Here is a 27,195-nt window from a genome sequence, read left to right as displayed (position 1 = left end):
ACCAAGTGGCAGTAATGGTAAATCTGTTTGGTGGCACCCAAGTGGATTGACCGCTGAGAGACCACCAAACTTTTAATGAGGCCCTAGATCTGTAGAGGCCTTGAAAATCTATTTGAGTGGCCTGTTGTGTAGTTTCTACTCTTGTTCCCGCTGTATCCCTCTGCTGAGAAGGTCAGCTAAACAGTCGGCCACTTCTGTGACATATTGCCCTTGCAGCCACATGTGTCTGGCTGTGCATCACACATTGTTGTGCGGTTTGCGATAATTACCAGGGGTGTGTGCCCCCCTGCTTATTCAAATAAAATATTGCTGTAGTGTTTTCTGTTCTGAGGAGTACGCTTTTGCGGTGTATCTTCATCTTGAAGCTGAACAATGCTAGCTGTACTGTTGATTTGTAGTTTGGCTTCTTGAGCGGACCATATCCCTTGAACAGTAGGGGAGTCTAGATGTGCTCCTCATCCTGTCCTGAAACCTCTGTGGTAATGGTCACTTGTATCTCGGGATGTACCAAGGGAGTTAACTTCCGCTATATTATGCATAAAAAGACAACTATCCAGCAAAATATACAACAAAGAGATTTCAATCATTTTTATTGTTGCATTCCAAGTATATGCCAGGAAAACATTTCTTTCAAAGTCTGTACAGAAATCAAAGTCTGTACATTTCTGATTACCAGCAGTATACCATGTTTGCTACGTTTAGAAAAACAAACACAGAAAGGAGTTTTTAATGATTATGTGTCACCATATTCATTAAAAAAGATACATTATTGTTTTATTCACTTCAGCTTGTATGATCTTTTACAGACTTGCTCATCCGTGCAGAACAGCTAAATTCGTAGAAAGAATTAACTTCATAGAATTTGTTTCTGTGCATATTACTTTCTTAGAGTAGATCCTGGTGGGTGAAGTCAGTAGAATAGCAGGGAACAACTTATTGCTAGATGCATCTCATGACCTGCCACAAATGTAATCCTGGCATTACAGCGGACTTCGTGTTTTTAAGAAGTAAAAAAGAGTGCAATAAATCAACAAGAAAAGCAGTTTGAGACTTGAAAAGTAAAGCACTAAATTACTTACGCTCTTTGAATAGGTTGTCAAAATATTGAAACTAAATACACCGCACAGGAGTCTAGACACTTTGCAATTTTTCACTGCCTCGAGTCGATGGTCGGCCATTAGTTACTCCTATTTTCCATGGTATTTTGTTTACATGGACAGCAAATAAAATGGAATAGAAAACTGTAAAAATCATCCTGATAACTTGTCCATATTCAGCAACTGCCAAACTGCAGCAAGAGCAGCGTTTTCTTATATATATTTCGATGCCCTGTAAGTAGAAGGTACTTCCTCTTTACATATTTTTAAATATACTATTGAAACATTTATCAGTATAATGTCCTTTCTGAAAATATGCAATGCAATTTGGGATGAACACTTAAGTGGTAGTAAGACGGAATCCATGATGGGTGGAGAGCTGGGAAGACAGTTCGCCGAATTCGCCAAGAATGTCCAATCATCTTTCAGTGGCTCTTACTTGCAATGTGCCACAATTAGCTCAGGACAACATGACGGTCAAAGACAGATTTACGCTGCTCTTGAACCTGCAGCTTCCAGCGCTGCTGAGCGTTTTCAACTTTATTCAACACATTGGGGCGGCTTCTTGAACGGGCCAGCACGGCGTGAGCATTGGCAAACGGCTGATGATCCTACAGGTACAAGAAAAAAAGGGAAGAAATCATTAATTATGGGCAGTCTTAAATCCCGTGAAAACATGTGCCTAAACCAAAATAAACGTAATTAGTTACGTCATATCATTGTTAGTTCTATTGTTGGTGCCACGAGCACTAGAAGTCGGAGCATGTGAATGAAAAATACAAAAAACTAGGCAATAGATGGACTGAGGAAATAAATACATCTGAACATGATGGTTTGATAATGGACACTGATATTTTCTTCAATCGCAAATCCACATGCGTGCAAACCAGCTAAAATTAAAACGTAAATAGCATTTGTGCAACATACGAACATTAAAACATACCATGTTGAAAAAAATACAAAAAGTTCAGAACCAATTCCTCTCCTAAAACTACAACATATGCCTTCCTAAACACTGTATTCATCCCCCGGAAAGATACACACAGTTTGGAGGAGAAAGCAAGATTCACAAAAAACAGTCCTTTGCATCCTGCCCCTATTAGATGATTCTACGAGGGACTCAAGCATCACCAATTCCCCAACGCTCTCAGCCCAAGACCAAGTCATCCCAAAGGCTAATTCACCTAACTGGCCAGAAGCTGTGGCAATGGCATGGGAGCTGTGAGATGAAGGTGGAAGTAGGTTCTGTGCAATGAAGCTGAACAATAAAGCATATTAATACTCCACAAGCCTAGTCTATGCATAGTCTCTACATTGGCGAAGAGGATGGGTTATAACACCCTACCCCCCCCCCTCATAGTAACCTTGTGTGAGTCATGGTACCGGAGCAGAGGAGCCACCAGGGAAGTGCCAATGATATGTAGTCGGCACGGAGTGGTCTATTTTGTATCTAATTAGAGTAAGCCATTATTGGGTGCAGCAAAACCTCCTGGTAGGAGGAGAAACAGCTTTCCGTGGAACCACCAGTGCAATCCATGTGATTGCTAGCGCGAGAGACCATATCAGTGATCACAGGTGCGGTGAACCATCCGATGACAGAAGGTTAGAAAAAAGGACCTAAAGGCACCCAAGAAGCATGGCGTAAAGGGCCTTGAAATGTGAAATCAGTGTGTTGACGAAGAAGGAGAGTAAGAAGAAAAAATCAGAACATAATCTATCCACCACAACCCTTTCTAGCTACTCCTGGGGAACCATCAATACCATGGACTAAATGGAACGAATACTGGGGAAATCATATAAACGATGGATTAGGAGGATCCCACACCTGCTAAACGGCTACAAAGACAAAACACTTCTGCTATATTCAGTAGGACCTGAAGGTAATCAGAAATACACACAATTACCTGCATTAGGGGAAGAAGATGGGGATAGCAGGGATGAATATGAAAAGAGGATATAACAACTGGGTTTGTACTACTATCCAAAGACTAATGCAGCAGTGAATATATCCTATTTTTATTCAAGGAAACAAGGAGATGACGAACCAGCAGAAGAGTATGGTGGTGTCTTAAAGAAACTAGCAACATCCTACAACTTCCGCAGGGGCGTGACATTGGACAAATTAATAAAGGTTCAAATAATTATCTGCACAAACATTGGATTAACACAAGAAAGGTTGTGGATGAGTGGTGATCAGACTTTGGAACAAGCTATAGGTATGCAAGGCATTCATTCGTTTTCAAAAATTGATTAGCAGAGTTTACTAATCAAAATGTTCTTGACTAGCAAACAACCCCATTTGATTAGCAACGTTCCACTAATATTTTTAAGGTCACCAGATGTTATTTGTATCCATGACATAAAATGAGAACAAATACAGCGGTCAGACTTTGCAAATTCTTTAAAATTCCGTTGACCTGCAGGTTGAGTAACTTAGTTTACCTACTTGACCTAAGAGAAATGCACTCGACCCATGGCAAAGGATGACACAAAATTGAAATGTGCTTTCTGTAAAATTGTGCATGTCACCACAAGTCCACTTTATGGTTGGCACACTGATGCCGCCCAAAGGCCAGCCAAGATTTTCTGCATGAATGGACACAAATAAATAGATATGATAAAAAGACTCTGAAAACAGTTTGGCCAGCTCTCGCCCGCAAGAGCCAATATATAATCATAAAGCAAAGCAAGCTCTGGAGGCTAAATACAGTGTCATTGTATGGCAGTACAGCTATAGATGTATGGAGTGGATGGAACTATTGATCACTACTTTGCACAAATACCTAGTTAGCTTTGTGTAGGAAAGAAAGAGTCTAAGCAGAGTGGATGGCATAGCACGCAGAAATCTGAGCAAACTTGGTGAAATATTGTAGTGCGGCCTTCTCACTTTCATGGCAGCTGGTATTAAGCAACAGTGTGTTCAAATAGAATGTGAAGGTATGGGATCAGCTCATGGACTGAGCACCAATTGCACAGATGTATGCAAAAAGCAGATCAGAGAGCTAGGTTTGCCATAAAATGCATTTGGCTGTGTGATCATGTACATTTTCAAAAGTGTTCACTTGTCAATATGATGCATCTTCCCCAACAAAATAGAACAAAGCTGACACTATGAGATTCACTGTCAATCATGGAGACAATGCAGTGTTTTACAGTAGTAAAACTGTAATTATGCATTATGTAATAGCTTACATTTTTAGGAAAGGAATTCATGATTGTCTTTAGAAAAAAATTAAGTTAACACATACTGGTCTTTACCAGACAGGATATAGTTAGTTTAATAAAAGTAACATCCCGATTACTTCCGATTTGCAATTATTTGAAAAAGAAAATCTTGCCCACACAGGCCTTTGACACTTAACAGTGGAGCAAATGGTTACTGTGCAATCAACTACTGTCATCTCCGGCCATGGTTGCCAAAAATGTTCTCTTTTCAGAACGTTGTCCTCGCAGGTCCACCACAGGAGATCCTGTGCGACCCTGCTTGGAATCTGAAATAGCTCAAGAACTGAGACCATTGTGTCCTGAGAGCCCATTGAAGGGATCTCATTCTCGGACGAGCCTCTGGCACCAGAAAAATGCAGGATGCCATGAGGCCGAGCAACCTCAAAAAGTCAAAGGTCGGAAGACGGTGGGCACTCTGAAACATGGAGACTATCTGCAGAATGTCTTGAGCCCTCACCTTGGGTGGCGGGCTCTTTCCCAAGGATGTATCCAGTACAGCTCTGATGAACTGGAGCTTTTGAGATGGTGTCATGTGGGACTTCTTGTAATTGAGGGAGAAGCACTGTCTGTGGAGAGAGTGGCAGTTGACGTTGAGATGATCCAGGACTTGTTCGGGAGAATGTGCCCTGATCAGCCAATTATCCAAGTAGGAGTAGACGTGAATCGCCCCTCTCCCGAGACTCGCTGCCACCAGCGCCATCAGTTTGGTGAATACCCTCGGGGCAGAGGTCAGCCCGAACAGCAGAACTCAAACTGATAATGGGAACCGCCAACGGTGAACCTCAGGTACTTTCTGTGATTGAGATGGACTGGCACATGAAAATAAGCATCCTGAATGTCCAATGACACCATCCAATACTAGAGTTGGAGGGCCTGAGGGATCTGAGAAAGCGTGACCATCTTGAACTTGTCCTTCCTGTGGAACTTTTTTAAGTATCTCAAGTCCAAGATGGGTCTCAGTCCTACGTCCTACTTGGGGATTAGGAAATATGAAGAATACCATCCTTTGTTCCTCTCCGCTACAGGTACTCGCTCTATAGCACCTTTCTCTAGCAGTGTCAAAATGTCTTGCACAAGGAACGGATCTGGAACCCTCAAAGAATGGCTCCCCAGTGGATGGTTCTGAGGTGTCTGTATGAAGGGGGGCAGTAACCTTGAGCTATGGTTTCTAATGCGCAAGCATCCAAAGTAATGTTTTGCCATTCTTTCAGATGAAAAGATAGTCTGCCTCCCACTGGGGTGTCGTGACTCAAGACCTCAGAGAGGTTTTGAGGTGGATGAAGCAGTGGCTGTCGGTAAAGATGCTGCTGCTTGAGCGGGCTTTGCACCTCTCCCGCGTCCACCACAAGGGAATCTTCTTTGGCCTCTTTGAACAGCCATTCCTCTCGCTCTTCCAACTGAGGAGTAGTAGCGAAAAGATCTACCCCACCAAGATGTTCCACTGGAGTGAAAAGTCAGAGGCTGCTTAAAAGCGGCACCCAAAGACTTGGCTGCCGCCTTTGAGGTCTGCAACTCCCCAAGACTTTCGTCAGCCTTGCTGCCAAAAAGATGAGACTGGTCAAAAGGCATGTTAAGGAGTCTAGACTGCACGTCCGGTGCAAATCCTGACTTTCTAAACCACGCAAATCCGCGGATTACAATGCTTGCTGCCATGGCTCTGCTGATGTTGTCAGCATAATCCAAAACCGACTGAAGAGACTTGCACATGGCTTCCTTGCCATCCTTTACAATGGCCAAGAAACCGTCTCTTTCCTCGCCGTCGGGAATATGCTCAGCCACCATAGAATGCAGTCCCATGGAGTGTATGAAAACTTTGTCAAGGCACATGTGGAGTTGGCTGATTTAAGAGCCATGATCCCAACAGAAAATACTTTGTGACTAGGCATCTACCCATTTATCATCACTATCCAGTGAGATGGTCGGATAAAGCTTGAGATAGCAGTTGCTGCCTGCACCACCAGACCTCATGGGGGAGGGTGTTTCGGCAAGTAGCTGGGATCACTACTTGGACGGTATTTCCTTGTCAGGTTCTTATTTACTGCCGGACTGAATCCAGTGCTTCCCAATTCGCACTGACTCTTCTGAAGAGCAATAGGGAAAGGTAAGATAGGATCCCTTTAAGGATCTTTATCCAGGATATCAGTTAAGTCATCTTGTTTGAAAGGGGGGCAGGTCTGCTCCATCCCAGCTAATTCACTACCTTGGCCATCAACTTCCTGTAAGTGGCATCTGCACGCTCATCTGACTCAGGCCTTCCAAATTCCAATTCTGGTGAAGTGTCCACTCCACTGGCAGTCTGCACATTTTCATACAGGTCTTTCAGTCTGGATTCCTCATATATGAAACTATCTGGGTCATTTGGTGTGCCATACTGCAAACCAAAGGGTGCATCATTATCAGAAGGCTCATTGTCCTCATAAATAGAGGTCAGAGATTAAGGAAATCCTTCCTTGGTAAAAGAGTGAATGTTTTCTGTATCTCAGGCAAAGGCGTTAAAGGCTTTGAAAATTTCGAGCCTGATGCCCGTGGACTTGTCAATGTCTTCGATGAAGACGGTTTCGACGCTGATGGCACCAGAGGCTTCAATGGCATTGATGGCGCTGCTGGCTTTGATGGGGTGGATGGTGCCGCTGGCGTCAACGACCTTGACTTGTCTTTCGACTTATGACTCGAAGGATCCCTCGATTTCTCATTGTGTCAAGGCCTCGTGGCTCTTGATGGGGATGTGGCCTTTGTCCCGGACTCGAGAGAGTGCAGGATTTGGCTCGAGCCCTTTCCTTAACGGCTTCAGAAAGCGTGTTGGGAGCCTGGCCTCCCTGCTTCGAGTGTTTCTGGCTCTCGAATATTTTAAGCATTTCTTGCCTGAACGTTTCACATTTGGCTGGAGTGGAGGCCTTAGTGGGGCAGGATATAGTCCTCTAAGGAGAAGAGTCAGACGAGGATGTCGAAGTAGGCAATTTATGATGCCTCTTGTTCGCTTTCCTCGACGACAAGTAGTAGTTGGAGTCACTCCTTGACCTGGACCTTTTTGCCTTCTTCGCTGAGGAGAGTCACCTCTCGCTTCGTTAGAAGAAGGTTTTCTTCGACGGGGTAGCCGATGGGGATTCTTTAGGGAGTCTACCCACCGCCAATTTCCCCTTACGCTCCTTCAGAGCTTTTCTGGTCATCGATTGACACTTTGAACGGGCCGAGGTCTTGTGCTCCACACCGAGACACCACAAGCATACTTGATGCGGATCGGTCAGCGACATCTTGTTATCGAAGTCTTCACACTTATTAAACTCGGTCTTCGTGGTAGTCAGTGTAGAAGATGAAGGCATTTCGGATATTTCTCTAGGAAATTTCTGAAGTGCGCCGTAGTTCTTGAAGCGTAAGCTTACTTGGAAAAAGGAACTGAAGCCAATGGGCGCTCTGCATGCTATATATGCCTGTGATGATATCCTCCTCATGGGGGCCCTCGATGAACATTGAGTCGACTGCATCAACGCACAGTGCCCTCTGCCAAACAAAACACATTCCAAAGCAGCTGAAGCTGGATATTGGAGATATCAAAGATGAGGCATACGTGGTAGGACACAATCCATTTGAAGAACAAGTTACTTTCTTACCTGGTAACGTTCTTTCGATGGGATGGTCCGACGACGTATTCCATATCTATGACATGTAATCACCACAGCTGTGCTGCTTCGGAAACTTTTCCGGCGTCTGCGTCCTGCGTCGATGCGCCGACGTCGAGGACCTCCTCCGACGTCCGACGTCCGACGTCATCCGATGTGATAAGTAGGACGCACGACGCCCGTAGCCTCAGTTGTAGTTTTTTCCCCCCAGAACGTGTGACATAAGTCAACTGCCAGTCAGACACAAAGCCTTGCTGAACGTAAGCTGCAATCGCAAAAGAAATTCTGCAGCGGGGAAGGCAGGGCGGGAGCGATATTGTTCTTCGAGGGGATTGGGTCCTCCGACGTATTCCATATCTATGACAGACTCCCAAAGCAGTACCAAAACAAGGAGGAGGGAAAGAATTTAGAAGCAAAATTTTAGTATAGCCAATCAAATAGCCGAGCAAAGGACCGCCTTGCCAAAGGCCAGATCCTGCCCTCTGATGGAATCGAGGGAATAATGCCGTACAAATGTATGTACTGAAGCCCAGGTGGCTGCATCACAGATGTTGCGAATAGGAACACCCCTCTGCAGGGCAGTAGATGCAGCCACACCCCTGGTAGAATGGGCCCGCAAGCCAGCCGGTGGGTCCTTACCCGCCAAGCGGTAACACTCCGAGATGGCCAAAATAATCCAGCGGGACAAAGTCTGTTTCGTCACAGCTTGCCCCAAACGCTTTCCAGCGTAACCAATAAAGAGTTGATCGTCCACTCTGACCCGGGACATGCGTGAAACATAAAAGCTTAAAGCTCTCCTAGGATCAAGCCTATGGAGCCTCTCCTCTTCCTTACCAGGATGCGGAGGAGGATAGAATGCCGGAAGAACAACCTTCTGGGCTAAATGAAATTCCGTCACTACCTTCGGAAGAAAAGAAGGACGAACTCGAAGGACAACCCTGTCCTTGTGAAAAACAGTGAAGGGTGGCTTAACTGAAAGTGCCTGTAACTCACTCACTCTGCGAGCGGAAGTAACCGCAACTAAAAACACAGTTTTCAGAGTTAACAGCCTCAAAGGGCAAGAATGTAAAGGCTCAAACGGAGCACCCATAAGAAACCTAAGAACAAGGTTTAAATCCCAACCGGGCACCAGGAAAGGTGACGGAGGAAACACATTAGTGAGCCCTTTCAGAAACTGTGAAATTAAAGGGATTTTAAAGTAAGAACACTCTTCAGACGAGCGCTTAAAGATGGACAGCGCCGCCAGGTAACCTTTAATGGTACCCACTTGCAAGCCCCTGTGGGCCAGAGAAAGCAAAAAGGACAGAACCATGGGGATGTCACATGCAAAAGGATCCACATTCCGAACCCTGCACCAGTCGCAGAACTTACGCCAACGGCAACGGTACAGAGACTTCGTTGCTGGCCTACGGGCCGAAAGCAACACCTCCATCACCTCTTCAGGGAGGTCCCAATCCATATACCTCAACCTTTCAGAAGCCAAGCGTGAAGGTTGAGGGATCCGACCTCTGGATGGAGAACCTGACCCCCCTCCCGTGAGAGCAGATCGTCTCGGTAGGGAAGACGACGTGGAGGGCAGATGGACAAGTCGAGAAGGTCCGGGTACCACGTCCTCCGAGCCCACGCCGGAGCAATGAGGATCATCCAGGAACCGAACTTCCGTAACCTCCGCAGCACTTGTGGGATGACGGGGACTGGAGGAAACGCGTACAGCAGCGGGAATGACCACTCCACCACGAACGCGTCTCCTAAGGCTCCTTTTGGAGGAAATTCCCGCGAGCAAAACCTTTCGCACTTCCGGTTGACACTGGAGGCGAAGAGATCCACTTGAGGGGTCCCCCAAAGGGCGAAGATCTCCAGGGGAATCTCCTGAGCCAATTCCCACTCGTGAGAGATCGCGCTCTGCCTGCTCAGAGCGTCCGCCGTCACGTTTTCGTCTCCGGCCAGATGAACTGCCGAGATCGAAACTTCCTGCTGGATGGCCCAGAACTCGAGCTGCATCGCCTCCCTGCACAGAGGAAGTGACCCTGCCCCCCCCCCTTTTGTTGAGGTAGTGCATGGCCACTGTGTTGTCCGTCAGGATCAGGACACTCTTTCCTCGCACAGTCGGCAGAAAAGCCTTCAGGGCTAGCCTGACGGCCCTCAACAGATTGATATGGAGTCTGGACTCCGACGGAGACCAACGACCGCTGACTGTCAGCCCGTTGGCATGAGCTCCCCATCCCGTGAGGGATGCATCCGTCACGATCGTCACCTCCGGCCAGGGAAGCCAAAATGGAGCCCCCTTCATCAAGTTGCCTTCGACCACCCAGCACAGAAGGTCCCGGCCGACCGAGGGCGGCACCTGAACCGGGTCCGACATCCTGCCGGAGGACTGCGACCACTGCGTCTCGAGTGCCCACTGCAAAGATCTCATCCGCAGGCGAGCCTCTGGCACCAGAAGAATGCAGGATGCCATGAGGCCGAGCAACCTCAAGAACTCGAACGCTGGGAGCGTCTGGGCATGCTGAAACTTGTGCACCATCTGCTGAATGTGAAGAGCCCTTACCTGGGGAGGAAAACACTGCCCCAGGGAAGTGTCGAGCACTGCTCCGATGTACTGAGCCGCTGTGTTGGCGTCAAATGGGACTTCTTTAAATTGAGGGAGAAGCCCAGCCTGTGAAGGGAGTGGCAGGTGATGGATAGATGATCCAGGACTTGCTCGGGAGAGCTCCCCCTGATCAACCAATCGTCCAGGTAGGGGTAGACGTGAATCCCCCCTTGCCTGAGATGCGATGCCACCACCACCATGAGCTTGGTGAAAACCCTCGGGGAGGAGGTCAATCCGAACGGCAGGACCCGAAACTGAAAGTGCGAGTCGCCAGCCGCGAACCTCAGGTACTTCTTGTGCTTGGGATGGATCGGCACATTGAAGTAAGCATCCTTGAGGTAGAGTGACACCAACATTCCTGAAGCTGAAGGGCCTGAAGGACTTGAGAGAGAGTAACCATCTTGAACTTGTCCTTCCTGAGGAGTTTGTTCAAACCGCGCAAGTCCATGATGGGTCTCAATCCCCCCGTCTTTCTTCGAAATCAAAAAATAAGGGGAATACCATCCCTTGTTCCTCTCCGCTACAGGCACCAGTTCTATGGCGCCTTTCTCCAGCAGGGCTTGAATTTCCTGCGCAAGGAACGGATCCGGACTCTGCAAAGAGAGGTTCCCCGGTGGATTGTCGCGAGGCCTTTGCCGAAAGGGAAGACAGTAGCCTTGGGTTATGATCTCCAGAACCCACACATCTGAAGTAATGGCTTGCCACTCTACAAGATGCTGCGCCAGCCTTCCCCCAACCGGCGAACCATGGGACATGGCCTCATGACTGAGTGGGAGCGGCTGCGGCGTTACCTGAGGGCAAAGAGGCAACTGCCTGAGCGGCCTTGGCACCACGGGTACCCTGTCGTCCACCTCTGGTACACCTGCGTTGGCCTCTTTGACTGCCAGCTCCTCTCGCTTTACTGAAGGACGAGTAATAGCGAAAGGAACCACCCCCCTCCACTGCTGTCCCCTAGGACGAAAAGGCAGAGGTTGGCGAACTGCAGCGCCCAACGACTTCGCTGCAGCTTTTGAGGTCTGCAACCTCTCAAGGCTCTCGTCAGCCTTGCTGCCAAAAAGGTGTTGTTCACCGTCAAAGGGCATGTTGAGGAGCCGGGACTGCACATCAGGAGCAAACCCCGACTTCCGCAACCACGCAAACCTGCGTATCACGGTGCTCGCCGCCATGGACCTACTGACGCATTCAGCTAAGTCCAAACCCGACTGAACGGACTCACACATGGCATCCTTACCATCCTGGACCATAGCAAGGAAACCATCCCGTTCTTCCCCTTCGGGAATATGTTCAGCCGCTAACGCAACACAGTTCCACAGAGTGTGTGTGAAACGAGACAAGGCACAAATGGAGTTGGCCGCCTGAAGCGCCATACCACCAGAAGAAAACACTTTCTTCGCCCAGCCATCAAAACGTTTGTCGTCCCTATCAGGAGGGATGGTAGGGTACGACGCCTGCTTTGCCGGGGCCGTGGCCGCCTGCACCACCAAACTCTCCGGAGTGGGGTGCCTGGTCAAGTAGCAGGGGTCGCTACTGGCTGGACGGTATTTTCGCGACAAGGATCTGCCCACCGCCGGGAGACTCTCCGGAGCAGTCCAAGCCGCCGCCACCCTTCTCTGTAAAGCCATATGGAATGGCAGTACCGGGTCAGTTGGGGGACCAACATCAAGGATGTCCGTTAGATCATCCTGCACAAACTCCCTTGGGGGAGCAGACCATCCCAAGTACTCAGAAAGAGAGCCAGGCTCAGGCCTACAAAACTCCACCTCCGGAGAGGTGTCCAGTCCACTGGCATCATGCAGTGACTGCCTCAAATCGTCAAACTGACTATGGCCCGAGACAATTTCATCTGGAACCTGACTAGGAACCAGGCCATCAGAATCCTCATCCGCCTCTGAAATATATTCCAGGTGACGAAAAGAAGGCACCTGAGAGTGCTTGCTCTTAACCAGAGCCTTCCTAGGGGGTTCCCCCGTGCCACAGGGTACCTCTGACACGAAAGGCGTCGATGGCATTGAGCGAATCGGCGCCGGCGTCGAGAGAACAGGCATCGGCGCCGAGAGGATCGGCATCAAGGAAATCGGCGTCGACGTCAGATGCAGCGCCGCCAGCATCGGCGGCGTCGACACAGCCCTCGAAGCCGGAGCCCCGAGCGTGTCCTTCACGACCTGAACGTCGACGGCTTCGACGACTTCCTAGGAGCCGGAGCCTCGAGAAAGCCTGTCGATGCCCTTGACGCCTCAGACATCGATGTCTTCCTCGAAGACCTCACAGGTGCACACGGTCTCGAACGCGTCGAGGACCGGGACCTGGAACGGGTACGTCGAGAACGAGTCTCCTTGTCCGAACGGGACCTCTCCCGTGACTCGTGCCGACCACTCTTGCGAGCGGTGTCTCTCGACCTCTCACGACCGACCCCACTCGGGGGCGCGGACGGCTTAGTACCCTGCGACTCAAGAATCGCCAGCATTTTCTTCCCGAAGGAAGCCCACTCCTCCGGCGTCGCACGGCTGGTGGGGTAAGCGACGTGCCGGGCAGAGTCCTCCGAAGAGGACCTGGAAGACGACCGGTGTCGGCGCTTCCGAGAATGCCTTGAAGAGGCTGAGGAGTGGCGAGACCGACTCCTAGAAGGAGACCCACGAGACTTCCGACGATGATGCGGAGAGTCACCCATCGAATCATCCGTCGAAAGCCCCGCAGACTTCGACTTCCGGGGCTTGGACACCCGACCTACCGACAACTTCTTCTTATGTTCGCGTGAGGCTTTGGACGTGAGCGACTGGCAGTCGATACAGTCATCCGTGTCATGGGCCTCCCCGAGGCACCAGAGGCAGGCGTCGTGCGAGTCCGTCACCGACATCTTGGACCCACACTCCCCGCACTTCTTGAAACCCGGACGCGGGGTCGAAGACGAAGCAGAAGACATCTTCACACGAAGGATTTTCACAAAAACGAACAGGTTCGAAGAACCGAGAAAAACAGAACTCCAAAGAGTCGAGGCGTTAACCGAGATTCACGAAGCAACACGTTCGCGGAAAAAACGGAACTGAGGCTACGGGCGTTGTGCGTCCTACTTCTCACATCGGATGACGTCGGAGGAGGTCCTCAACGACGGCGCATCGGCGCAGGACGCAGAAAAAAGTTTCCGAAGCAGCACAGCTGTGGTGATTACATGTCATAGGTATGGAATACGTCGGAGGACCCAATCCCCTCGAAATGAGAGTTTCTTGAAGGAGAATCGCATTCAACGCCAAACAGGTTTGTTGTACCACTTACAAACTAGTTGGATTGTCAAGATGTTCAACACTGCCATGAAAAATAGCATACAGGGAGTGCATATGTTGCATATAGATTGGAAATAGGCAGTCAGGGAAACTGAAGAAGCGCACCGTTTTGCATCCCACTCTAATGATCCAGTCTAGTTAAATCTGCGTATCACAAACACAAGGCGGTTACCCCTGCAGTGTTATGCGTGGTACTGGGTCAGGATGAAGTTACCAATACCAGTGATCAGGGCCATTCAGGGTTGGCCTTTGCCCATCAAGGTCAAAGGAGTGTTGCATAGAGCTATCCATAGATCCGACACACGTGTTTGGAATGTTGACAGAGTGTGCAAGTAAGTATAAGGCATGTTCACGAGATAGTGGTCCCCATCAAGTTTTGCTGACCAGAGCAACTGTCCAATTGCTCACTCTTTAAGAGGCAAGGGGGAGGGGTCAGGGACTATGGTGCTGGCAGCGGACAGGGTCCTCCACGCAACGACCCGAGTTCAGCAGGCTCTACTGGAGTCAACCAGTGTGTAGGCCCTGACCTGAGAGGGTGCACAGTAGCCCTGGTTATCTTGACCTTCTTTCTGTAAGCGACAGGAGATGTGTGGCATCAGAAGTAACCGCTTCCTCCATGTAGCTTCCCCTGAACTCACTATTAGAGAATTGGTGATGTCACAGGAAGAATGTGCGGCAGCTGAGGGAGAGTGAGGGAAAGAGAGGTTGCAAAAACTCAGAGCGTGGTCTGTTTGGTGCCCAATTAACTTGTGCGGATTTACCTTTTAGATGCACATTAAACTATCAACCAACAAGCCCACGATGTGTTCCTCAGTTGAATTTGTCTCTTTTCCAACAAAAGAAGTATTACATTTCTTCTGATTGCAAATTCTAGACTGCTAAAATGTTATGCACTTAAAAAAAATAAAGCACAAGAAGCTAAAAGGACTGCAGTATAGCGGATATTACAGCTGCCGATTTGGATTCACGGCCGTTACCGTCTGCAAGTTTGATGGGCTTTCATAAACTGGATGACTACATGGTATCTTCAATGCTGACTTGTTTGTTGCATGTAATATACAGTACAATCTTTAAACTTAGAAACAATGGTCACAGGCATACCGTGTAAAAGTTAGAATAAAAACCACACAACAAATGTAGCTCTTTTTAAAATTATATAATATATATTCTAAAGACCTCTAATCAGTAGTAAAAATAGGGTGTGGAGTTAATGATACAATTACAGCTGTGTATTTACTGTGTATAAACATTACCGTGCCCACGTGTTTGTCGTATAGTGCAAGAGGTCCTTAGATTCTGTGAAAGCCATTGCGCCACCTATAAGCTGAAAATATTGCATGGCAGTACAGGTAGAAGAGGACCTGTGAGGAGGGGCACACAGCTTGTGGCCGTTTGTTACTTACCCGCCCATTGACTGCTCACTGCCATGCTAATCTTTAAGGCAATTTCCACCTGTCCCTGCCTGCCCAAAACACATCCTCTTTGAGCTAGCTCTTTCAAGCAGCAACATCAAACTTGGGCCTGCCAGTGTTATTTTTAAGCAGTCTGCTGAAAGTTAATGGCGTATTTGCAGCAGTAAATGTGCTACTAGTCCACTTGATTCATACCCGTTCCTCAAACTGAAGTGCCGTTAAAAAAAGCACTGACGAAGCCAACATGGTTTAAACGTGTATATGTATATTGACATTTACCAGGCACTGCTATCGTATGTGCAGCCAGGTAATATCACACTTTTCCACCTGCTGCAGTCTCATAACGAGGTAGTAACATCATGGCAGCGGCTGGCAAATGGTAAGCCTATTCTACACAAAAGGCTAAAACTGTTGGCTTTGCCAATCCTTAGTTTTGCGATCACGTACCTGTGCTGCAGAAGCGCACACGTGCACAGACCGATGGGTGCACGTCGAAAAGTATGTGTGGAAGCATATCACCGAACCGCAACGTCAAGTCACAGCATCATACGTACACATTGAGGGGTCGATGCCCCGAGTAATGCGAGAACGTAGAATATGTCATATGCTATGGACTTTCACTATTTACTTTGGATAGAGACACTGGCGGGCTTTCTAATGGAGCAACAAAAAAGGATAGTAAAATAAACTCTTTGGAAAAGTCTATAAAACACAACAACTTCGTATGAGGAAAACGCAGATCTGGGATTAGAGGCACGTAGGGACACCTGGAGGCAGATAACAAGGGCTTGCGGGGTGGGCCGCCCGCTGTTCTCATTTGCAGGCGGGAGGGAGACTGATGGAAATGGGGGCAGCAAGGTAGCGGTCATCTTTTGTTTTATATATGCGCACTTGCTGTACCCCCTCCCCACCACTGCGGCCTATTCAAAGCTCTCACCCCACTAACAGCCCCACAGCCATACCATGGAAAATGAAAGAGCTAGACTAGACGTACGTATTCACCAAGAGTGACTTCCACAAAGTGCATGGAAAACACACCGGCTCAAAATATTACAACTGTCAACAGCATCAAAGCGTGCACAATAAACCGAAAACGACTGATATATTTAGGTGACACTCAGCGCTATTTACCATTTTTCTTCACTATTTACGTTGTTTCCGTCCACACCCTTAAGTGTGAACACCTGGAAGAGTACAGAGAATTTTCCAATAATTATATCTGAAGAGGAAACGACGTCTCGTGAATCTAAAGCTGTACAGAGTTTGCCCCTGAGACTGCATCAAAACAGTAGCTATATGATATGATGTGGCATTTATAACGCGCCTGTACACAAGTGTTTCTAGGCGCCACAAGACAAGGAGGGGGGAAACAAAGGTAGGACAATAGGATCCGTTGAAAAAAAATCTTTTCCCACAAGTCATTTCACAGAGAGCAATAGTAATGTATCAGCAATACACAAACTATTTAACGCACTTCACTAGGTGTCATTTGAAAAGTTCAATTCAATACGTCGACCATATTCTGGAATGTGCATTACAATAGAAACGGAGAGGGAGAATATAAAGTCTTTCAAAGCACGTATGCCCAAAACCAACATGCAAATGAATCCGGAGGATAAACAAGCAGCAGCCATATTTCACGAATGCTGCATGCAAATGATGTAGTGATCCCTAAATGTACTACAATCGATTGATTTTTGGCAGAAAAACAACATCGAGATGGCGGGTGGGAGCAAGGGGAGGTTTCAGCACTAGAACATTCGGGTTTCAGCAACACAGGGCCCTCAAATCCCTCAATAACTCATTCCAGAACGTGTATGCCCCATTCTTGGCGCTACCTCTCCATAGAGAACAATGTGGCTATACATTCTTGTGTCCAACGCTATTACACTAAGCAATGCGCATACAATGCATGCAGCAGTAAAGGGGTTAGAGTTTCCAGACATCAATTAAACTTCCAGAGTGACTGAAATACTCCATCTACCCCACTATCACGCAGACACATTAAGGGCCACATCAGCGCTCTTCTGTTCGGAGTCTATAAAAATACCCGTTTCTAAAAAATCACAACCAAAACTGATAAAGCAGAACTGCCATGGTCAGCATGTGGTGAACTGAAAAGATGTTTTGGGGTAGGTTGCCATTTCTAATATCCTAAAAGAGCAAACATCCCAACAAATGACTAGTGTTAGGAGTCTAGTGTCCATAGACCGTCTTAGTTGAGGGAGCATGCTATTGGGAAAGCTCTGCTTGCTTAAACAAAGGAAGGACGGGTAACAATGGAATAGCCACGTTTAAGGAAAAACGTATTTAGGAATTTAAATCGCATTCGGCCCAAACCCCGCGTAAAGGTTTTATATACTAATTAAGGTGCTTGTGGTTTGGGAGACCTTCGCAAGACTGATTTGAAAAATCGCTGAAAAAAGTGCATTTTTATAGCGCTAAACACTGCTTGCAGGGACAGAGAGGGTTCGTAACGGGCTGCCAAGCGGAGTCAGACAGGCCCGAGTGAGTAGCCACTATTGCCCCGTTTTCCTTTCTTTCCCCTCTATAGACTACTGTCCAATTGCCCCATTTTCTGAGATGAGGTACCAGCACCATATAACCACTACAGTGAAAAGTGGTGCAGTATAAAACCTCTGAAACATACAACTACTGAAATGAACTACCATAAATCAATTTTGGAATTACTGCAGGACACAACTACATTTTATGAGACGACAATCCTACATAAACCCCAAGTATTACATTTTCTTTAGATGCAATCTATGTCTTGAATTTGACCGCCTGTAAGACATTGCAGGGGATCAAATTCAAGACACGCATCAAACTAATTCTAAATGTTATATTAATTGTAATTCACGACCATTCTAATATTTTATTTGTTAAGTGCAATCCATATAAGTATGCAGACACGACCACTGAGAGCTATGGTGGCAAAAAAAGGCTGGTTTTTCCAAGCACTGACTGAAATTCTATTTCCTTTTTTCCTCAAAACATGAAACACAAATAGATTTCCAAACAACATGTTTTCTGTCTAAAACTGAACAATTATTGGACTAAAACGAAGATGTGCTTATTTTTAATTCACAGCAGTTACTACATCTAGCATCCCTCATGCAGAAAGCCTGGAAGCCAACAAAAAAGGACTCGGATACATAGGGCCTCATTCCGAGGTTGGAGGTAGCCATGGTAGTATTAGCAACATGGATACCCCCATACCGCATACCGGGTCCGGGTTCCCTGAATTGGGAAATACCGGGCTATTCCAACCTTGGAGGACCTGGTATTTCCCCATTCAGGGAACCCATCCCCATTCCCATTCAAGCCCCCATAAGGCACAATTGGAATGGGGAGGGAGCTAACAACGGGCCCGTTAATAACGGGCCCGTTGTTAGCTCCCTGGTCTGCTAGCGGGACCCGCTAAGGGCGCCTGGTTTTACCAGGCGCCCTTTGCGAGTCCCGCTAGCAGACTCGTAATAGAGCGGTAAGGGGTTAACGGCGCGGGCACCGTTACCGGCGCCGTTAACCCCTTACCGCCCAGCTTGGAATGAGGCCCATGGAGTAACTGGAGCCTGTGAACAGTTTGGTTTACAAATAACAGATTTGTTCTTGATATGTTGGTCAACTAGCCCTTGAGACTATCAGCACAGCTGGGGTCTCTAGCATAGCTCCCTTATACGCAAATACTTATATGCATAATTTGGGGAAGACATACATACTTAAGAAGATAGACTGCAACTACTTGAATAGTGGAGATAAATAGCAATGCTTTCGGCATTTGGAATCAGTGGCGTATTGACACTTTCTGCTTCCCAGGGCCAAATAAGTGCAGGCACCCCCCCCCAACTTAACTCCACCTCTGCCACACTGTGCACCTTCACCAGATGCCTCCCCTTCAACAAACTCTGCCCGCCTTGCCCAAATGCCACTCCTTCAACCCCATTTTGTCTCCATAACATTATAAGGACGTTTTTCAGGTTGCAGGGATTAAAACATTATTGCTTCCTCGCTATTAATTCAAGCCTGTCATCTGCTATGTTATGTTAGTTGAAAGACTCTTTTCAAATCTCCGCTGGCCAAGATTTGGAGAAGGAAGTGTGTTCTAAAGTTGTGTGCACTAGAGGTAATGGTTACGGCTAATTGTCTACTTTCGGTTAAGTCTGAAAGCAATCTTTCAGAGGAAAGGATAAGACCTTAAACTGTCTGCCAACTGGACACAAGTGAAAGAAGGTTGTAAGAGTAATTTTGGTTTCAATGCTAATATCTGGTTTCTCTCACAAATTACCTGCTGTCACTGTGAGAAGCACCTAGACTGGTCTGTAATATTAATGCAACATAACTAAATTTCTACATCCGGTCTTGTCAAATGGTAAAGTTAATATATGAAATATTTGCAAGTGGTATAGGCATATCTTATAAAAATGTTGAGTAAAAATAACCCCTTTCTCCTGGTTGCAGCTCTGGTGTTAACAGGGGGCAAAATGGAAATGATGGCACGTTACCTGCTGCAGCAGATGCTGCAGCAGATGGAGCTCCAATCCCTTGGGCTGGAATGCCATTAAAATATGACAAAATCACAAGTGAAATTTGTAAACTCTGCCTGTGTATAACCACCTCAGTAGAGTAAAGACAGTTGGAGAAGGTTCTTGGAATATTTGGCTGTGCATTTTCACGGTCAAGTAATGGTTAAGAGTGACCCTGAACATTCATGTGTGGGAAGCAACAGCATTCCTCTGAGATGCACAATGCAGGCCCCTTTTAGAACAAATGAAGTGATACATACGGTTTATAGGTTTATATTATTGCTGTTTGTGCAATTGTTTAAAATACCCAGCACTCCAAAAATAAAATTGAACAATGAATTGGGCGTTCCAGCACAATATTACCGTTGTGGGTGTGGTTTAGGCTATGGGTCTTTGCAGCTTATGTTTAAGATAATTTAGAATGTTTGTGAACTCCGTAGAGTTGGTTGGACTGTACAATACATAAGAACCTTTTGAGATGTGGGGTTAAGGATACAGATGCCCTGCTGTCATTTGAAGTACTGTTTCACAGTAAAAGTCCTACCTTGTATCTAAAATATAATTAATGTAAAGATTACTTATAAGCATGACAGTTATGCATTGTGTGACATACTTTGCAGTTGGTTCTCCTGGTAGTACAGATCGTGCAGTAGAATGTCATCAAATGCACTTGATAAACCAAGCAGGGATGCCATGTGCCTGCTTAGCAGATTCTGCAAAGATGGCTGAATGGATATCTTTATGGGACACCTTAAAAGCTGTAAAAGAATGTGTACCTTTGGCACCCAGTTTTTGTTCTCCCCCTTCTATGGCTTTGGGTATCCTCTCACGGGTTTCTTGATGCACTTGTGCATTCAGGTTTACTCTTCGCCATTTTAACTTCTCTATGATCTATTTCATGCTTGCACCTTTGGTTGTCCAAAGATCTCTTAAATGTGGGGCCAGGGAAGGAAATGAGTGCTTGCTTCTGAACATCATTTTAGTGCCACATGTGGGAACTCTGTGCTTGACTTAAGCATAGGCATGCGTTTACTATTGTAAAATGAGGCATCATTTTTAACTTTCACTTTTCTGAAGGGAAAGCCATCATTTTTGCAGCAGTTTAAAAACTAAATGCTGTGTATTTGAATGTGAAAGTGATTGCTTAACACAGTGAATGTGTGTACTGATTAGAAAGAACTTCAAAAGTAATGTGAAGTGGCACCAATAAAACCAATGAGGTTTTGGCTGTTTTGCATATTAAAGTGAATTTTGAGAAGATAAGAATGACCAAAGAGCTTTATATCTGTCATATAGGTCTGTGAAAGTTGTATGACAATCACTGAATACCTAAAGCAGGCTGGGTTTGGTACGTGTTTCCTTTTATTAATTTTTTAAAACATATTTCACTCTAACAATGAGGCTTTTGCAAATATCAAGCATATGTACAAGTTTGCCCACCAAAGACTTTAGCTGTCAAAGTGGAACGGCTGCTAAGCTTAAAATTACCCGCGAGTTGTGCATCAGCCAGACTCAGTGAAACAAAATTGGTTTTATATTTAAAAAATGGCAACCAGTAAATTGAAAATGAACTGCAATAAAATGCTGCTGCTCTGGCAATCTGCCACCCTAGGCCTGGGCCTAGTTGTCCTTGTTGTAAATACGTCTATGTTTGGAATGGTAAACGTACTTTATTAAAACCACATGAGAAAAATGAAATCAATGATATCACTTGATCGAATCGATACTTGAGATTGGCAAACAAAGGTTAAAATCACCAACACCAAAATAATCACAGACCCTTTTTGGAAAAACAATACAGGAACCAGAAATGTATCTTGGAAGCTCACAGTCTTTACCATAGTAATAGCATTAACAGCCTAACTTTCTCACCGCAGCTACAAAATAAACAGGTTTGTATGGCCAATGAGGTTTTCATTATTCCCCAGGCATTGCGCCTCGAAACAAATGGTGTATAGACGCATTATAAATACTCAATAAATACATACAATAAATAAAAAGCAGCCAAACTCTCATAGGGAGGATATTCAACATTAGTATAGAAGATAATGTATAGGTTGAAACGATTTCTTCAATGTCTGTACTCCAAAAAAATCTAAAAAGTGATCACATTTTCATTAGAAAAACGTAATTCTAAGTATTAACTTATCAGGACGCATTAAAAACAATGTGAGGAAGCATTGGAAGATACTTCAAAAAGATATCTGGATATCAGGATTATTTGTATCAGTATTATTTGTATCAAAGTAATTGTTGCGCGGACCAGGGGATTGAACGTGTGTTGCTCCACGTCGTCTTGGAAGCAAGACGAACCGGAGCAACACTGGTTCGTCCCCGGTCCGTGCTTAGAAACCTCTGGGTATTAAGTGCGTTATGAATAACCAATTACAATTAAAATTACAATTACAAATTGTCAAAACAAAACAGACCTTGTTATTAAAGCAGAATAGGGAGTTTCATCACTTATACAGCAACATGTCTCATCCCAGAAGAAAGGATAATAGAAATTATAATAATGTGTTTAAAGGTGACACAGTGGAACATTTCGTCAACAGCAAAACAGATTAAATCAGGTGAATTTACTAGATTTAACACAAATGGGGTGCTATACAACATTAAGCGCATCAGCGAGAAAGCTACATTTGTTTTATTAGTGCATTTGGTTACGCAAGAAAAACGTTTAGCACACAGAAAATGAAGCATATTTAACAAAAACATTTAATTATATATCCATAAAATTTCATTTTTTTTTAAAGTCAACACAGTATGTAAACATAATAGGAAACATTATGTCATAAAACACCAATTCACAATCCATAAATAATTCACTTAGTTAAATTACCTCAAGTTAATAATTAAAATGCACAGGTAGTGGTATTTAACTATCCCTACAGCATGGGTATCAAACTTGTTTCCTATTTCAGAAGCTGATTGAATTAAAAGTAATGCTTTCTTCTAAACATAAAAGGCAACTGCAGTTATCACGATGGAAAAGCTACATTAGCCAAACTGTGTGACCAGGAACAACAATGTTAACTTCATACATCTCACATATTCGTAGCAAAGGCTTTGGAGCAATCATTTCACAGCACTTTGCTGACTACTGCCTCAACATAAGCTAAATCAGATTTCAAGTACTCCAAGTGGTCAAACTAGCTCCTAGATGAGGTCATTGTGAACAGAAACTCCTTAAAAAGAAAAGTGTTGTTGGTCTGTTTTCATATTAGCCAGAGTAAAGGCCCCTGCAAGCGGAACAACAAATAAGATTGGTTGATTAGTTTAAGTGGCTACGTTTTGGAATGTAACGCAAGTCTTTGCATGACTGTACTTTAAAGGGAAGCTGGTTTTGGTATTGTCTAGGACAGGGAGCGGCCCTGCAGAGACACAAACAGCTGGGACATGCAAAATGGCATACAGAACTAGTCATTCCTAATGATGAGACTTACGAAAGTGAATCTCATGTTTAACTCAGGGGCAACACACTCGCCTTGGAAGCAAGACGACATGGAGCAACAGGTTCGATCCCTGGGTCCGCTCTTAGAAACCTCTGGCTATTAAGCCTGTTATAAATAACTAATTATATATTTTATACTTCAGAATATCTTGCCCAGAATAATAGTTTACCTGTATGGCATCTTTCTTGTCCAATCACACAGATATCACCTTTGAGCCTGAGGATCTGCACATCCAACCTCAATCTGGTACTTGCTGCCATTGGATTAGGACCACAAGATGAGTTTTCTGCTCATTGCATCATTTAGAATGAAACCCGAGGATCTCCAACAGTATATCAGGCCCAAAATGCAGTAAGATGGGAAACAATCTTTGAGAACTGCAACTTTCTACGTTTTCCCAAACTTAGCTTCAAGATGACTTTTTTGACACCTATAGTGAGTGTTTCTATTCTTGCAAATATTTAAGATTTCTTTGCTAACCATGGTAATAAATCAACATGTTTTCTAATTGAAAAGTTTGTCATTTATTTCCCTGTCATTGTTTCGACGGGAAAATTCAGGTCTCACTAGACATGGAGCGGATCTCTAAGGATTGGTGCCAAAGAGCAAACAGTACATGGAATATGTAACGACTTTCTTTAATGCAATGAGTCATTTGATGTGTTCACTAGACCTGCTCAACCAGCTGTACAGAGAAGTGGCGCAGCAGACACGTTTACTCACTAAAACAGACATACAATACTTTTCCATTGATAGGTTGGGATCAGCAGAGGAATGCCAGAGCAAGAACTCTACTATTGTTACTGCCTTGCCTGAAAAGGTCAATGATTTTACTCATCTAAAAAATACCCCCATTGAGTATTGGAATTACCTTTTTACTCCCTAAAAGAATGATTTGCTCAACTTCTATAAAAGTACCCAATTGTTCTGCTTTTAGCTTATCGTTTGCTTGTTATCTAGTAAATAGGCCCTTTAAAGTGCAAATGAATAGGCTCTTTAAAGCGCACGTGTAATGGATTATGAAAAATAACACATGCAATATTTGTATTTAAAAAAAACATACTAACCAGGGAATTTATCATGCTCCACCATGAAAGCATCAAAGGCCTCTATACTAAAGCGAGCCTCATCTAACCCAGCTCTATATATGTAAGACATTTGGGCTGTTGCTGTATAGAAGGAGAGTTTTTGTCATTCCATTTATTGAGAATATTTCCACATGCTGAGAAGATTAGGGAATGCATCCATTTCATGAGCGAGTGCAAGAGCCACAAAACAACCCTGAAGCTAAGCAGCATCATCCAAGGGTTAATCTCAAAGTCAATATTAAGTGCCTAAAAGCATCCCAGATCACATGCTCTGAAGAGACCACCACAAATGACGAACATCTCCCTCCAGCAACCCACAGATTGCAAGGGTTTGACTGCTGCCCTGGAAAGACCTGTAAAGTGTTGTTTCTAAATTGCAGTTTATATAAACTAACATAGAATGGTAGCATAGCTGTACTTATCAAAACAGCTCCCCAGCACCCCACCCAGCAAACAGGACATTGTCCACCAAGCTGGCGAAGACACTTTCACGTTTCTGTGAAATATATCCAACACAAACTCTTAAACTTTGACTGACTACTCTGCCAGGAGACATTCAAGCAGAGATACATTGTGTGATATCTGAGGATATCAATCTCCTCCTACTCTTGTAGAGGACCATATCCACAAGTACAGGGAGAAATTGAGTAAGGGTCAAACATTGGATGTTTTAGACCAATTCTTTTCTTTCTATTTATGGAAACATTTAAAAGAGACTGCAAAGAGGTGTATGCAATTGGTTAGGGTAAGTGGACATCTCTTCTAGAGCAGGACACAAAATGTCTCCCAACTGGTTTAATAATTATAATTGTTCTTTTATAATGAGTTGTTGTGTTGGACCAATAACAGGATGACGATAGAGCGAAATAGAAAGAAAAGGAGACCATTGGCCTCATTACAAGTTTGCCAGTCTGGAACCAAGGCTGCCGGTAAGCTCACTGGCACCCTTGTTTTCCCGGATCGGCAAACTAGGAGTCTGCCTGCCGGGGCCGCTGTGCCCAACAGTTGTGACCCTGCTGGGCGCAGTGGCCGCGCTTCCGAGTCCCCACTCCCATAGAGTCTTATGGGACATTTGCAAGAGACTGCAAGGAGGTGTATGCAATTGGGTAGGGTAAGTGGACATCTCTGCCAAAGCAGGACAGAAAATGTCTCCCAACTGGTTTAATAATTATAATTGTTATTTTAGAATGGGTTGTTGTGTTGGACCAGTAACAGGATGACGGGAGAGCGAAGTAGTGAGAAAGAAATTAACAGTTACTCACAATGGTGACTAACGCACTCTTAGTCCATAGTCCCATTTCCTCCATATTGTTGTATGGCCGTCCCTCGCGAGGGACGGGAGACAGAACCTTTTTCACCAGAAAAAAATCTTCTTCCCCTTTAAATTTAGAGGCGTGGCCCTGGGAGCATAGGCTTGCCTGACTCCGCCCACCAGCGCCACTCAGTCCCCATTGACGTGTCGACAATGATAGGCATTGCCTAATGACACCAGTATTATTAGGGGGGAGGATGGTGCGAAGTATGGAGGAAAGGGGACTATGGACTAATAGTACGTTAGTCACTACGGTGAGTAACTTAATTACCCTTATGTCCCGTCCCCTTTCCTCCATACTGTATGGGCGATTACAACTGAATGTAGCCCCAGGGTGGAGAGGGGCCCCTCCTTAAGAAAACAGGTTTCTTAGAATCGCCTGCCCGAATGCTGCGTCTGACCTAGAGGCAGCGTCCAAACAGTAGTGTTTACAGAAAGCAGAAAGGGTGGCCCAGGAAGCAGGCCTGCTGATAACCTGCCATGGCACATGCCGTTGGAATGCACTGGCCGTGGCCTTGGCTCTGACCGCATGAGCATGTAAGTTAGCTGGCACTGGTTTGTGCTGCCCCTCATAGGCCTCCTTGATGGCGGCAATCATCCCCTTGCTATGGAGGCCTGATAACTGGGCCTTGACCCACTGAAAGTGACAAACAAGGGGTCTGACTTGCGGAAGTCCTTGGTTCTGTCTAGGTAGTATTTCAGCACACGAGAGCCAACCATATGGACTTCAAGTCCGTAGTAACTGTGACCTGTGGGGCCAGCTGCCGGAAGGGCTTGCCCAAGTGGAGGTCCGAGAGGAGAAAGGGCAGAATGTTGACTGGCTCTTCTTTGGAGCGCTTCTCCTGATTCCATGAGGCTGCGAAGTGCAGCTGTAATCTCTGCATCCCGAGTCTTGTATGGGTCACGGCCAGAAGGACCGCTGCCATTAGTCCCAGTTGATGTTGGTACCACCAGGCCGAGGTCACGAGCCTGGAGAGGAAGTGAGCTGTAGCTCTCTTGATGGCCGCAATCTTGTCCTCCGAGGGAAAGAGACTCATTTGTGTCCCAGATGAGGCCCAAGACGGTCAGGCTCTGCGTGGGCTGCAGCAGAGACTTCATGAGATTGATAGTGAACTCCGGGTCATGGGGTGTGTTCATCAGTGCGGAGGCAGTATGCTGAACCGCTTCCGGAGAGATGGCCCGGACGAGACAGTCGCCCAGGTATGGGTAGACGTGGTGGCCCTGGGCCTTGAGGAGGACTGCCACTGCATTCATCAACCTGGTAAATCCCCTGGGAGCCGCGTTGAGGCCGAAGGGTAGCACCTTGTATTGGAAATGGAAGCCCATGATCCTGAAGTGCGGTCAGGAACGATGTGGCTGCCAAATTGGGAAGTGTAGGTAAGCGTCCTTCAGATCCAGGGAGCACATCCAGTCTCCCCTGTCCAGTGTTTCCGCAATAAGAGCTGGCGTAACCATCTTACATTTTTGCAGAGGGAGGGTGAGATTGAGGGTGGAAAGGTCCAACACAACTCTCAGGCCAGCCTGGTTCTTCTTCTATATGGCAAAAATCCTGGAATGAAAGTCCAAGCCTCGCTGGGAGGTTGGGACGTCTTCCA

General features: G+C 45.9%; 1 protein-coding gene across 1 annotated transcript in view; it reads right to left on the bottom strand.

Moving 5' to 3' along the window:
- Positions 1-573: 573 nt before the first annotated feature.
- TMEM9B (TMEM9 domain family member B) overlaps positions 574-27,195 on the bottom strand; it is a 324,649-nt gene continuing 298,027 nt past the window's right edge. Inside the window, exon 5 of the mRNA XM_069623694.1 lies at positions 574-1,708. Coding sequence (XP_069479795.1) covers positions 1,553-1,708 — 156 coding nt within the window. The 3' untranslated portion in view covers positions 574-1,552. The remainder of the gene's footprint in view (positions 1,709-27,195) is intronic.

Source organism: Ambystoma mexicanum, chromosome 11 (genome assembly GCF_040938575.1).
Source record: "Ambystoma mexicanum isolate Mex_15411 chromosome 11, UKY_AmexF1_1, whole genome shotgun sequence".
Taxonomy (NCBI): Eukaryota; Metazoa; Chordata; class Amphibia; order Caudata; family Ambystomatidae; genus Ambystoma; species Ambystoma mexicanum.
The sequence above is the reverse complement of the archived record's forward strand: the minus strand, read 5'-3'. Positions and strand labels throughout refer to the sequence as shown.